This window comes from Mus caroli, chromosome 10, assembly GCF_900094665.2.
Source record: "Mus caroli chromosome 10, CAROLI_EIJ_v1.1, whole genome shotgun sequence".
Classification (NCBI taxonomy): Eukaryota; Metazoa; Chordata; class Mammalia; order Rodentia; family Muridae; genus Mus; species Mus caroli.
This window is the reverse complement of record NC_034579.1, coordinates 38,178,094-38,193,861: the sequence shown is the minus strand read 5'-3', so window position 1 is coordinate 38,193,861 and position 15,768 is coordinate 38,178,094. Positions and strand designations below refer to the sequence as shown.

Here is a 15,768-nt window from a genome sequence, read left to right as displayed (position 1 = left end):
CCAACCTCTGACCTCCAAAGGCACCCACACATATGTGGTATACACTAACAGACACATAAAAGTTAAGTAAATAACTTTTTAAAAAATTCTTGTGTTTAATAAAAAGAAATTACAAATCAGACCTCCTATGGCTTTACTTCCTAAAACTCTTCAATAGCTCCCTATTGCTCTTAAGATGAAACCCAAGCTTCTTATAGACACATCTGTGTACGAGAGCAGCTCTCGGATTCTTAATCCCAGACTATTTTCCTCATCTGCCAACGCTCTGCCACTTTAATCTTTGTTCTTAGAACATGTCAAACACGTTTCTGTCTCAAAAGCTTTCATACACAATTGTTCGAACACCTCAGCTTAAAATAGGATTTTCTCAAGCCAACATGGAACAGTAAATGATTAGGCTCCTCTTTGACATTCAATTTCTCAACCATTGAGAATGTTTTAGGATGGCCTTCAGTGAACACTAATACACCACACTTGTTATAGGGCAATTTGATGGTTTACATGTAAAATGCCAATTAATCCCTCAAAACTCCCAGGAAGTAACCATCATTACAAGGATGTCTGTATTGTTCCCTCCTCTATTCTACTAACAGTTTGATATTTAGTATTTGTTAAGTATATAATTTTCATTTAGACCTTTCAATGAAGTATATAGGATTAAGTATGTAAGTACATTCTGTTGTAAATGCTGTGGATGTTGCCAATTTTGAACAGTTAGTTCATTCCTCCAGGAAAGCATCAAGGTGGACAGAAAAGCTAGAAATCTCGATGGAGGATTTGTGACCATCAAACGGAGCAAGATTACTGTAACTTCTGAGATAACTTTGTCCAAAAAGTATGTAAACTATTGCACACACACACACACACACACACACACACAAAACTTGAAAAAGAATTCTTAAAGACTAGTTTCACATTGTCGCCAATAACAAAAAGAGCTATTAGATATGTGACTTTTCGGTTAACCAAGACTAAGGGGAGGAAGAGAATTAAGATGCATTAGTCTATAATATTTTGTATGAATTCATAAATAAAATTCAGGAACAAAAAGGAATTTAAAACAGCTGATTATATGCTATCTCTAAAAAAGTCAGGTGAAACAAAGTTTACAAATGTGCTGAAGAGTGAAAAGGCAAGATACTAAATTAAGTTTGGCAAGAGTATCAAAACTTGATCTTCTGAGCATCAATACCGGGAAGTGATATGAGATCTAAGAGGAGAGCCTGCTGAGAGATCCTTAAACCACTAGGGGCGTGGCTTAGGAAGAGATGGTGGCACCTGTATCACTCTGGCTTCTAGTTCCAAGATGTGATCCTTCCTCTACTAACACTCAGAAAACCACCATAGAGCTCTTATCAGTCAGCACTATGCTGTTCGGTTTTCAGCCTCCAAAACACTTCGCCTGGGTTATATGAGACCCTGACATAAAAAGCAAACAAACACACAAAGGGAAAATTTTGTTAAGCTGTATGAAAAAAATAATAAAGGAATAACAACAAAACATGCATGAACCACTATTTTTTTAAAGGACTTAGTTTTTGTGTTTATGTGTAGGTATGTACATGAACCCAAAGAAGCCAGGAAAGGGCATCAGCTGGATACAGGTGGCTGTGAGCTGTTTGCTGGATGTGGTGCTAACCACACTTGAACAAAAGCAGTAAGCATACTTAGCTGTAAAATCATCTCCAGCCCCCAGAACCACCACTCCACAACTATTTTCATTTTATATAATTAACTGATCTGTTTATTTGGAGATAGGGTTTCACCAGCACCCTAGATCCCCTGAAACTGTATGTTGTCCAGGCTGGCCTCCCTAAGATTCACCTGTCTCTGCCTCCCAAGTGCTAGGATTAAAAACGTGTACCACCACAGACTGGCAGGAACCACCACTCTTAAGCAGCCAATATTAAAACCAATTTTAACTCTTCTATACTCAAGGCTGTTGATGGCTGAAAATTTATCTTACCCATTAATTATAAATGTCTCTTCTGTCTGCCTGGAGTATATTAAGTACTATATAAATATGTAAAAAATGATAAACTCCTTTAAAATAGTGCTTAGAGAGAACATCTACTATGTACCAGGACCCTTCAGGACACAAAAGATACAACAAAAACATTCTTGGTCCAGACATATAGACAGCTGGTAGGATGTCTGCCCAGCATGTGAGGCCGAAAGTTCCAAACTTAGTACAGTATAATAAACCAGGCATGATGGCACTTGTCTGTAACAGCATTTCTGAGACATATACAGGAAGATCAGTGGGAGATCGAGTTAAATGACAAGTTCATGGTCATCCTCCATTAGTTAGAAGAGCTGGGGGTTCTCCTGGGATGAGACGCAAAACTCTACACACTATATAGTCTAGAGGATTAAAGAACTAACAACAAACAAGTAAACACAGCAGAGGAAAATGGGGGTAGGGAGAGCATCTAAATTTGACAAAGGGAGCTCAAAGAAGATACTGCTGTGACGATGACATTTGAGCAAAGAAAATGGGGACAGAGGATGTGGTACCAGAGGAAAAGCATTGCAGGCAAAGCAAACAGTAACATGCAAGGGGCGGGAGGGAAGAGTGGTCCTCACAAAGAAGTTAGTGAGGATTCAACTGAGAAAGGAAGGATTCATAAACACAGGGAAGGCTCATGACCCCTTTCCAGATAAATTTTTACACAACCCTGGACATATGTGTATAAAATAAGTACATATACTGGTCAAGTATTTATTGATAAATCATAAAATTAAAAATACTTCTTGGCATACATATTGTTTTTAACATCTGCATGCTAATAAGATAGATTTGCTTGTTTATTTTTAGTCTTGGTTGAATATTTAATACTAAAGAATATAGAACATTTTCAATGTTACTTGAAATCTTGAGTTTTTATAATCCTCAAGGCTGATAACTATACTTTGCATACATACTACACATTTATTAAGTATACTTAAGGCCATTTCAGAAATTATTGGAAATTTGTCCTAATCCCAAACCAAAATTCATTTAATGGTTTTATTTTTTCAATTGAAACTCAAGTCAACTCACCACACAGCAATTGTAAAAGCCAAACATTCCAGGAGCAGGAGAGATGGCTCAGGAGTTAAGAGCACTGCCTGCAATTAATTGTAGCAGCCCTGAGTTCAATTCCTACCACTCATTTCAAACTGCTCACAATTATACCTAACTCCAGCTCCAGAGGTTCAGACACTCTTCTGGCCTCTGTAGAAGCATATTCACACACATACATCTAAATAAAATAAAATAAAATAAATTTTAAATCAAACATTCTGGGCTAGATAAATGGTTTAGCAGGGAAGAGCACTCTTCCAGAGAACACAAATTCAGTTTCCAACACCCACATGGTGGCTCACGACTATCCGAACTCCAGACCCAATGCTCTTCTGAACTCCACAGGCACAAACACACATGCATATAAGCACTTATATATACCATATAAAAATAGTAAGTCTTTTAAAAATATTCTAACAATACAATACAAACATATGCTAATTTTGTAACATGCCAAGGAATAACAGAAATATTAACTCTTTTTTCCAAAATTAAATCATTATGGGCCTCTAAAAACAGAAAATATGTACGTATAGTTAGCAGCACAGCATTTACAGGAGTTTTGAATGAGCTGCAGTGTTTCAGGCAGTATATACCAAAACTGTGTTCAGAACCAGGGCTCCAGGGACGCTCAGGGACGCAATGCAGGTTAGTTGTAACAGAAAAACCTTGAATTCATTTTTCATCTGATTTTGAACCAAAAATTAATTCCAAATATTCAAAAGTTTCAAGAATTAAAGCCATTACATTTCTTAGAAAAAAATGATTAAATTTGTATAACCTTGAAATTGGCAGTGTTATTCCAATAATATAAACAAATAAAATAAACTGGACTTAACAAAATTAAAGCTTTTGGGTTTAAGGTTCATTAAAGGTCATTACCAAGAAAGTACAGAGAAAATGAGACAAAATACTTGCAATTATTTATCTAACAAGAATACAAAAATAATTCTTACAAATTAACACAAAAATAAAAAACAAACAAAAAATGGGCATAGGATCTGAATAGACATACAAATGGCCAGAGTGTACAAAAAAGCAACAACAACAACAACAAAATGCAAAACAAAAGCAAACAAACAAACAAACAAACCAAACCTCTCAGTATTATTAAGAATCAGGGAAAAACTATATCACTTCAAATCCATTAAGATAACCACAATTACAAAAGGGAAGAGGGAAGAGGCATTAGTGCAGCTATGTAAAAACTGCTGGCAAGAATCTAAAGCGATGCAGCCATTGTGGACAAGTCTGACAGTTCCTCCAAAAGGTAAACACGGGGTTTGACCAGCAATTCCACTCCCAAAAACCTTCTCGAAAGTGCTCATAAGAATCCAAACACACTGATGGCTTGGGAGGGATGGGGAGTGGGGAGAGGGAAGGACTCATTTTGCTGTAAGGGGCAGCTCCACTGAGTATATAAGCAACACAAATTAGACTTTTTGTAGGGTGGAGACATACAGGGACACCTGGGAGGACTGCAAAGTGAGTGTGATCAGAGGGTAGGATGTGAAATTCCCAAATAATCAATATGTTAGGGGAAAAAGAAAACCACGTCCAAACACCCTGATACATACCACTGCTCACTGCACTATTTGCAATAACCTAAGAGTGGACAGTTTCATGTACCCTTCAACAGATGAACAACATGTAGAATATCCTGGTAAAATATTATTCTGCCATAAAAACAACTTAGTTTTAATAACGGGAATGTAAAAGCTTAAAGCTCAAGTGAAACAAGTCAGATATAAAAATCACCCAGGGCCAGGCGTTGGTGGTGCACGCCTTTAATCCTAGCACTCGGGAGGCAGAGGCAGGCAGATTTCTGAGTTCCAGGCCAGCCTGGTCTATAGAGTGAGTTCCAGGACAGTCAGGGCTACACAGAGAAGCCCTGTCTCGAAAAAAAAAAAAAAAAAAAAAAAAAAAACAACAACAACAAAAAATCACCTAGGATTGTGTGCTTCTACTGTAAGAGACATATATGCCAGGAAAGGTTGTACTTCAAGCAGCATGTCTGGCACAGCTGTTTAGATCACTGCTTCTTAGATTCTGTTTGCTCTCATTATGGAAGAGTCTACTGACTGGCACACAGTGCAAAAGTGACATAAACTCTTCAGCTGGGCTTGATACAAGGGGCTTTATGACGTCAGTTGTGTTTTTCACATTTTTTTCACTTCATGAAGCCAGGTCCCAATGGATCTGATGTACCTTTTGAACACATTCCACATTTGTTCATACTATTTTTATCACTATTATTCAAGCCTGCATGTCTGTCTGTATACCACTTGCATCCTGATACCTGCAGAGGCTAGAAGCGAGTATCAGATCCTCTGGAACTAGAGTTATGGTTGGTTCTAAGTTGCCATGTGGGTGCTGGGATCAAACGTGGGTCCTCTGGAAGAACCAACAGTGCTCTTTATCACTGGATTATCTCTCCAGTCTTAATTCTAAGGCAGAAGGACTGCCAAGTTCAAGACCAGCCTGGGATTCATAGTGAAAACCTGTATCAAATCCTGCCCCACAAAATCCACCAACTTCATAAAACCTTCTCTGGGGGCAGCAGTTAGCATATTGGCTGCTCTCCCAGTTGACCCAGGTTTGATTACCAAGACTCACATGGCACACACTTGCCTATAAATACACTTCCAAGAGATCCAATGCTCTCTTCTAACTGCATGCACATACATAGTGTATATACATACATGCAGGCTATATATATATATATATATATATATATATATACACACAAAAATAGATCAGAAAAACAAATATAAATATTTAAAACTTCCTAACCACCAGGTGGTGCACGCTTTAATCCCAGCACTTGGGAGGCAGAGGAAGTCGGATTTCTGAGTTCAAGGCCAGCCTGGTCTACAAAGTGAGTTCCAGGACAGCCAGGGCTATACAGAGAAACCCTGTCTCGAAAAAAAACTAAAAACAAAAACAAAACAAAACTTTCCTAACTTTTAGTTTGCCACTATTACCTCAACTAGATGCTAATACTCTATCCAGCTAACCTCCATAGCATTTGTTTTCATTCCTCTTACCCTCTCTTTAGAGTACTCTGGATAGAATAATTCAGGCATCTAAAACTATACCTCAAGCAAGTTATCCAAACAAGACCATGTTTACTGTATTCAGCATTCTATTATTTTCTGTACCTACGAATGTCAACCAGTGAATACTACTAATCAACAACTACTAGATTGAACTACATGATCAAAAGTCCAAAGCTGAAAAAATTTTGGAATCTATATGACAAAATTCCTTCATCCATGACAAAACACAATTACAAACAGTAAGGAATATTTTTTCAAGAGTATGAACATGAACTTTCAAGGAAACAGTGTGGCCTTGGCAGGCATGGTATAACACTTCTCAATGATAGAGCCTGACCCAGCAGTGGTGGCGCACGCCTTTAATTTCAGCACTTGGGAGGCAGAGGCAGGTGGATTTCTGAGTTTGAGGCCAGCCTGGTCTACAGAGTGAATCCCAGGACAGTCAGGGCTATACAGAGAAACCCTGTCTCAAAAAAGCCAAAAGAAAGGGTCTGGGTAATGATGGGAAATGGTGTTTTGCTTCTTTTTTTGTTTTGTTTTGTTTTGTTTTTTGTTTTTTTGGTCTGTTTCAGTTTGGTTTTTACATTTGTATTTACAGAAGGGGGTGACACAGGAATATGCATGTGATGTTGGGGGAAACCTGCAGAACTCAGCTCTCACCTTTTAGCATATGGGTTCCAGAAATCAAATTCCGATCATAAAACTTGTTGAGCCATCTCACTAGACCCAGAAAATATTGTTTTCAAGAGTTTCTCTATGCAGCCCTGTCCTGTAACTCCCTCAGTAGACTGGGCTGATCTTGAACTCAGAGACCCACCTACTTCTGCCTCCGAAGTGCAGGGATTAAAGGCATACACTACCACCACCATGCTCTTTATGACTTTAAGCCATGTGTTTTACTTCTGAACCAATGAGATCTCTGCCACCACAGCCTAGCTAAATCCAGGAAATTTTAAAAGTGACATCTAAAGGCTGAGCACGGAAGGAGGAGGACTCAGAGCGTCCTTGTCCGCCCAACCCCCACCGTGTGTGTGTGTGTGTGTGTGTGTGTGTGTGTGTGTGTATAAAAACTTTCTTTTTTTTTTTTAAGATTTATTTATTTATTATATGTGAGTACACTGTAGCTGTCTTTAGACACTCCAGAAGAGGGCGTCAGATCTCTTTATAGATGGTTGTGAGCCACCATGTGGTTGCTGGGAATTGAACTCAGGACCTTCAGAAGAGCAGTCAGTGCTCTTACTCGCTGAGCCATCTCTTCAGCCCCTGACTTCTTTTCTTTCTTTTTTTTTTTTTAATGTTCATCCCAATCTTTTTCATTACACTCAGTTCCCAAACTATAACTGTAATCACCAATAACTTTAAAGGGAACAGAAATCAGTTAAGGGGAAATAAATATATAAGAAATAAACAGTCCAAACTATCTCAGAATTTTTTAAACCTAGTTATACTTCTAAGTCCTAACATCTCAATGAAATAAGCTGAAATGGACTCTCAGTTATACTTAGGGTCCCCCAACTTCCAAACCATTCTCCACTAGATTCACAAAACCCACACCAGCCAGGTGTCATTGCTCTACTGTTTTAAGTCAATAATAGGACAAAGAATCAACTCCAAAGTGCCCATTACACTTCAAATCCTCATCACTTATGTACAGAGCACCCATGCTTTTGCAGTGTTTCCCCTAGTTAAGAATGTCATTCTTTTCAAGATCCATCTTAAATCACCTTTGCATGAAGCATTTGCCCAAGCCCCAAAACAGAAATTCCCGTTCTCCTTCAGCACTTTCCACTTGCTGTATTGATATTATTATAACATGCAATGTTTACTTAATTACAGAAAGGAGTACAAAGTAGCAACTAAAAGAGAAGCTATGGAATAAGACTAATTTGGGTCCAACATCCAATCTTACAGCTAATGGCTTGAGGCAAGTTGAATACCTCTCACCTCCCTGAGGTCTCAGTTTTGTAATATAGGTAGCACATTTCCTCAAGTGCTATTCAAAGAACATTAAGCACACCTCACCTTAAGACTAATAAACAGATGAGGTGAAAAGGGCTGCAGTTCTATAACTCTTCCTTGGAGGGGCAAGTGGGGACAGCCCAAGTAAGACTATTTCTAAAATGATCCTCACAGAGAATTCAGGAAGATGGAGAACCAACAAAAGAATCTGTCTCCCTCAGCTGTACAACTACACTGGCAGAAGCTGTCTTCCTCTGCTGTACGACGTACACTGGTAGGATCTATCTCATGAACTGTTTTGAAGGCTTACATCTTTTGAAGGAGGACTTCAAATTAAACTGTGATAAACTTGCCAATTTTGGCCTTGGACACTACTCCAAGTCCATGGAGCAAGTCACTCTTCAGGTGTTTCTGGAGTAGCTTGCTGCTAACAACAAATAGAGACCCAATATTTAAAAAACAACAACAAAAACAAACAAACAAAAAACAGTTCTCTCCAGTCATGCGCAAACCACTCCCCCAACAGCAAAAACATTGTTTCCCCATACATAGTATTTTCTGGGACCAGCCTGTATTTTAGGCCACAAATTATCTTTCATGTGACTACATGTGATGACATTTTTAAAAAGTGACAAGTAAAATGACAACAAAAGTAAAATTTAATAGAACTATAATCAAGAATCTAACACATCAGAGAAGTTGGAAAGCTTTAAAGATGAATGAAAATAAAACAGCCGGACATGGTGGTGCACGTCTTTAATCCCAGCACTTGGGAGGCAGAGGTAGGTGGATTTCTGAGTTCGAGGCCAGCCTGGTCTACAAAGTGAGTACCAGGACAGCCAGGGCTACACAGAGAAACCCTGTGTCGGGAAAAAAAATAAATAAATAAAAAGAAGAAAGAAAGAAAAAGAAAAAGAAAACAGCACATACCAAAAATTTTGGGGGCACAACAGGAATATTATTCAGCGGGAGGATTCAGAGTTTAAATACAATAAGATCATGGCTATAAGAGAAAAAAAGATCAGCTTTTGTTCTGTTCATTCCTTCCTGCTTTTTAGTTTTTAAAGGTGTATTTCATTATTCGAAGGGGGCACATATGTGGCATCATACCTCAAACTCAGGACAAATTGCTGAGGTGAATACAGCCAAGCTGATGCTGTCCACCAGCCTCTCTCAGTATCATCAGTACCTGTTTCAGAACCACCCTGGCTAGCATACCCTGATCCCTATCCTAAACTCTCCAGCATCATGTCTTCATTCATTTATTTGTTCACTCATACAGGTACACAGTGAGGCCAGAAGAATGTGCTGGACCCTCTCTGGGAACTGAACTGTGGTCCTCTGCAAGAACTGCTGAACATCCATCCCCCCAAAAAATAAATAAATAAATAAATAAATAAATAAATAAATAAATAGAGGTGTGTGTGTGTGTGTGTGTGTGTGTGTGTGTGTGTGTGTTGGAACCATGGTGCATATGCAGCTTTTGTATATAACCTGCAGGAGTCAGTTCTCTCTTTCTACCACGTGGGCTCCAAATATGGAATCTAAGCTATCAAGCTTAGCAGCTTGTACTAGTAGAGAGATGTCTCTAGCCCCTTTGTGTTTTTCTGCACTGGGTATTTACAGCTTAAGAAAAAAAACACTAAGACTGGAAACAATCTATCTTATCACCTAGCAGCAGCATCTACAAAAACTGCAAACATGCCCGGGTGTGGTGGCAAACGCCTTTAATCCCAGCACTTGGGAGGCAGAGGCAGGTGGATTTCTGAGTTCGAGGCCAGCCTGGTCTACAAAGTGAGTTCCAGGACAGCCAGGGCTACACAGAAAAACCCTGTCTGGGGGGNGGGGGGGGGGAACCCCTGAAAACATTATTTGCCAAATGGAAGAACTTCTATTGTAATTTTGCAGGCATATTTACACATACCCTTTTTCCCCCTCTTCTAAAAACCTTTCTTGGGAGACCTGGTTGGTTCGAAGTTTTCTATTTTTGAGATAACGTCTCACTTAATAGCCCAGAATGACCTGTAATCTCACGATCCTTTTACCTCAGCCTCATTCCCAAATGCTGGCTTTACAGGTGTGCACCACAAGCCAGCCTCATAACCAGTTCTTGATTCCTTTTTTAAGAGGGTCTGTTTTTCTTTAAAGATTTATTTATTTTATTTTATGTATATGAGTACACTGTGGCTGTAGAGATGGTTGTGAGTCTTCATATGGCTGTTGGGAATTGAATTTTTAGGACCTCTACTTGCTCCGGTCAACTCTGCTCACTCAGTCCCTGCTCGTTTCAGCCCAAAGATTTATTTATTATTATACATAAGTACACTGTAGCTGTCTTCAGACTCACCAAAAGAGGGTGTCAGATCTCATTACGGGTGGTTGTGAGCCACCATGTGGTTGCTGGGATTTGAACTCAGGAACTTGGGAAGAGCACTCAGTGCTCTTACCCATCTCCCCAGCCCCCAGTTCTTGATTCCTTATGGCAAGCTATTATTTTAACCCTTAGGAGAGGAAGCTTGAAGTTCAGAGTTAACTAAAATAGAGACTAGGCTAGATCTGAAACCTTTCTAAAGTGGGATTTTCCTATTATAGTACTAAAGGATAAAAATGGAACTACTCACATCCTCAAATAAAGGGTGATTGACTTATATGCTAGTTGAGAAAACAAAGCAAATAACATTTAAAACATTTCACTAATCTTTCAAACAATTAAAAGAAAACTTGAGTACCTAAGTAATAAATCAAAACTGTGTGATAACAGTATCACTGCACGTCAAACACTGTTCTCAACACTTACCATAAAGCCCAGTTTAATCTCCATTCTAACTCTATAAAAAGAGACTTCTCTATCCCTAATTTACAGATGACCATGCTGAAACACAAAATCCACACAGTAACCTGCCAGGCCAGGTTTCAAAATCAGGCCGTTTTGAAAAAGGTCAGGGAATGAGATACTAAACGGCCATCTGAAAGACGGCACACACAGATTACGAGTATGTGCACCCCGGCTGGGTGGTGGTGGCACACACCTTTAACCCCAGTACTCATGAGACTAGTAGGCAGATTTCTGCAAGTTTGTAGCCTGGCCTATAAATTAAGTTCTAGGACAGCAAGGACTACACAAAGAAATTCTACCTCAAAACAAACAAACAAACAAAAACAAAACAAAAAAGAGCATGCGTGCTCACTTTTCCAGAAAATCTCTGTTTGGTTCCTATCACCCATACCGAACAGGTCACCACTACCTGGTAGGTAATGCCTGCTCTAGGGGAATCTGAAACCTTGTTCTGGACTCCACAGGAATGCACCCTCACATATTCGTACTACCCTTCCCCCACCACACACACTCCCCCCCCCAAAACACACACCATTCAAAAGTTATTTTTTAAAGTATAAATAAATAGACTGTGCATAGGTGGTGGCACATGCCTTTGATCACAGCATTTGGGAGGCCAAACTAAATTAAACCAGAAATGTAGGCTTACAGAAAGAATAAAATGGCAATGCACATACAAAGTCACAGTACAGTATTGGTGGGAACTGTATATGTGTAGGAAGTGGCTGAGGGAACTGCAACTATTTCAGAATTTTAAGAATGTCTAAAATACTAAAGACTCAGATCACAGATCTACTTTGGAATCTATGAATGGATAACTAGAATATACTGCTTATAAACTGCATTTAAACTTGTCTTTGGGAATGGAGAGATAGTTTATAAATTAGGGAGCACTTTCTGCTCCCACAGAGGACTTGGGACTCTGTTCCCAGCACCCACAGAGTGGCTCACAACCATACATAATTCCATCTTGACTTCCTGAGGATCTGATACCATCTTCTGTCTCCTCAGGCACCAGGCACTCACATGGTACACCCACAGACAAGTAGGCAAAACACTCATACACATAAATCAAAATCAAAATCTGAGTTGTCTTGACACAAAGTATTACTTTCAAGTACCAGAACTTTAAGCACTGCTATATAAGTGATTCTTTAAGCTATGTAAATCAAAAAGGTTAGGGCATTAATTCTTGTTTTTATTCTATGATGGTAATGTCCATGTAGAACCAGTATCTATGTGTGAGGTTAGAGGACAAGTTTCTAGTTTTGGTTCTCCCAAAGGGGTCCAGGATCAAACTCAGATGGTCAGGTTTATAGGGGAAATGCTTTTAACCCACTAAGCCAACTCTCTGGTCCTAATTTCTGGCTTTCTATTGGTTTTAGTTGGGGGGGGGGTAGTTTGGTTTGGAGGGGGGGTTGTTTGTTTTGTTTTTTAGCAAAAAGCTCATACCAAAACAAATGCACTACCCAAACTAACTCCAGCAAAAGCCAATTCCAAGAAAGTTCTCAGAGCAGCCCTCTCAAGTTTAGTTACAATTTAGACCTTTTGTTATAAAGTATCACTATATAACACACTCTCTCTCTCTCTCCAGACTGGTTAGATGAGAGTACCAAGGGACACCTCCAAAGTACCGTATGTACATACGAGCTCCCTGAGTTCCTGAGTTCCTTTACCATGTAGCCTCTCCTGAGAATCACTCTTATAAGGAAATCTATACCCTTCATGTCATTATATAGATCCATTTTATCAGCCAATATGCAAAGAGCCCAGAGGACCTTTCACTATTAAAAGGAGTATGAATCAAGTATACTTAGCCCCACTCAAAACACTAAAACCAAGACAAAAAGATTCCACTAATAATGTTTACAAAATAAGTTCAGTTACCATATCAAATATGGCAAAGACTCTAAACTCAGTTTTGCCTGCCTGTGTCTCCCAAGTACTGAGATTAAAGAAATGTGCCGCCCCATACCAAGTTCCTCACCACGTTTTAAAGAACACCTTATATTCAACCCACCATCCCAACACCCCTTTATCTTCTACACAACCAACCACACATACAAACTGTGGTAAGCAACTAACTGACTACAATACTGAAAAGTGGACCCTCCCTCCTTGTTGCTTTTGTTTCTTTTTTCTTTTTATTTAATCACTAAGTATGGGAGTGGATACCTACAGCGCCCTGAGGTCGTCAGAGGACTACTTAAGAGCCAATTTTTCCTTTCAACCTGTAGTTCCAAGGAGCTGAATCAAGTTGCCAGGCAAGCGCCAGGGCCCTTTACCTGCTGGGCCATCTTGCCAGCCTATTTCTGAGAGGACAGGACGTCTCTCAGGTTGCCAGACTGGCTTTGAACTCACTATGCAACCTATGTCAGTGGCCTTGAACTCTTAATCATCCTGCCTCCACCTCTCAAAGGCCTGGAATAATATTTGTGAGACACCACACTGGGCATTTAACTTAAAATACTGAAAAAATTGGCTTAAGCGAGCGAGCAGTCAAGAAAAAAAATATTTTCTGTATTATGACACCAAAAGTACATACAGCCACTGATTAAAAAAAAAAAAAAAAAAGTTATCTAAACGAACTTAGAAACACAGAACTCAAGAGTCCGAAGTGAAAATTTCATAAAGCAACCCAGAATGAGAAACGACGGAGGCTAGTAACTTTGGGTAAATTGTTGCTACTCCGCTTATTGTCAAATGTACAAAAGAGTTGCAAGTGTTGCTTGCTCTTTATCTTAAATTTACTTGAGTTCTATTATGAAACTAAATAATTTTTATAGGACATTGAATTCTCTCTTCAGAGTGTAACAAGTCCTGAGCTTCACTGCTAACAATTTTTCCCAAGCTATACTGCACAACCTAGACAACTTAGATCATCACCACACCCAACCTAAAAGCAACTTAGCAGACACAGAAAGCTCTCCCCCAGAGCCGCTGTTATACTCGAAACCTACTAATTATGGTTACCACCACCAGAAATAACCCATTAGGCGCTTGCAGTAAGTGCCATCAGCTTTAAGAATATCTGGTGCCATATGTCTTAGTAAAGTGCAACACAGAATTCAACATTACAATCTTAAACCTAACATGCCCGGAAACTGCACTGGGTTGCGTTCTGACGCGACCTTTAATGTGGAAAGACTCAAGAACTAAAAGCAAAGGAGCTTGCGACCCCACCAACTATCTCCTACCATCAACGAATCCCGCTTAAACCTTCATGCCTGCACTTTTCCGTTGTAAACAGGAAACTCCAGAGGAAAGGAAACGGAGAAAATCCTATTTGTGCTTTTATAAAAAGGAATAACGGCAGCGCTCTCCCACCCCCACGATGTGATTGAACAAATGAAAAAAAGCAACCGGAGGAAGTGACGGGGGTGGGCTGCTGGTGAGCTCACTTGGAAGTCCCAAACATGCCACCCAGCTCAGGGGTGCCCCCAAACATCTGTACCAACAGCTGCAGCGGGGACACCGGGACAAGAGGGAAAAAGGGTGACGGGAGCGAAGGATGCGGAGTTGTGCCCGCACGCTCCTTTTCCCCCTCGGCCAACTCTTCTCTCGCCCCCCGTCCCAGCCCAGCCCGCTCCCTCCAGAAAGAACACCCAACAAAGCCGAGGCTGGGGAGACAAAGAGGCGTCCGGCGAGGGGCGTCCAGAACAATGCGGAGCGGATCCCGGCAAACTCCCGCGGACCACGCAGGCGGGCGGACAGCCCCGGAAATCGCTGCCGAGCTCCGGCCCTGTGGACGGCGGCCCTCAGGCCCCGCCGTCCGGGCGGCGTCACTGGGACGCGGAGCAGCACCGGCGGGCAGGACGGCGCGGCCCGGAGCGGAGTGGAGAAGAGCGGAGCGTCCGCCCGAACGCGCCAGAGCGGGCCGCCGACGGGACTCACCCGCGTTCTGGTCTCGCGGCCAGAGGTAGTAGGTGGCGGGGATCACGATGAGCCCCACGAAGGAGGTGAGGAAGTAGAAGAAGGTGTTCCCGCTGTCATCGTACTGGAACTGCTGGCCCGCCATGGCTCCGCCTCCTCCGCCGCGCTCCCCTCACCGCCGCCGCCACGACCCCGCGTTGCGCTCCGGCTCCCGGCTCCCGGCGCCCCGGCCCCGTGTGGCGTAGCTCGGACGCCGCCGCCGCCGCCGCCGCCGCCTCTCCTCCCCGCCCCCACGCCGCTCTCACGGACACGCCGCCGCCGCCGCCGCGGCCGTCGCCAACTCTCGCGAGAGGAGCTAGTTCCCGCCCCACGCGGCTGGTCCCTCCCCGGCCGTCTCCTCCACACGCTCACTGAGGGAGACGTGGCGCGCGCAGCGAAGAAACTCTGTTGGACCCCGCCCGCAGCCCCGCCCCTGAGCCGCGGACCACGCCCCCTGTTTTCCCTAAGCCCGCCCCCCGGGTCCCGCCCCCTGCTTACCCGGCTTTCCTTCCCAGCACCCTTCGCCGGATTCCGGGAGCTTTCTTGCCAGGGTCCCCCAAGCAGTGAGCAAAGGCGAGCGTCCTAGGTGCGACTGGAACCTGAGCTTTTGCAAGCAGAGCGAGGTTGCCAAACCTCTCCACTCTCTCCTATCCCCCTCACTTTTCCTCCACGTGAACCTCATGGAAACAAGTACCATTAAAATAGGGAGCAAGGAAAAATAAATAAATAAATAAATAAATAAATAAATAAATAAATAAATAAATAAATAAATAGGGAGCAAGGAACTCCTCAGAGTTCCAAAGCCTTGGTATTTGGAGCTGCCAGTTCACTAATGCTTTCTGTGACTCAAGCGATCATGTCTTCAATTTGTCAGTAAAACATGAAATAAAGCAAAATATAGATCGGTGCCTCTCAACCTTCCTAATGCTGCCACA

The 15,768-nt window shown here is 41.6% G+C and overlaps 1 protein-coding gene across 2 annotated transcripts in view; it reads right to left on the bottom strand.

The window, feature by feature from the left end:
• Positions 1-15,132, bottom strand: part of Sec63 (SEC63 homolog, protein translocation regulator) — a 67,816-nt gene extending 52,684 nt beyond the window's left edge. The window contains exon 1 of one of the 2 annotated variants that reach the window (XM_021174200.1): positions 14,816-15,132. In XM_021174200.1, coding sequence (XP_021029859.1) covers positions 14,816-14,939 — 124 coding nt within the window. In that variant the 5' untranslated portion in view covers positions 14,940-15,132. The remainder of the gene's footprint in view (positions 1-14,815) is intronic. The other variant, XM_021174202.2, reaches the window with a different exon arrangement.
• Between the last annotated feature and the right edge of the window lie 636 nt (positions 15,133-15,768).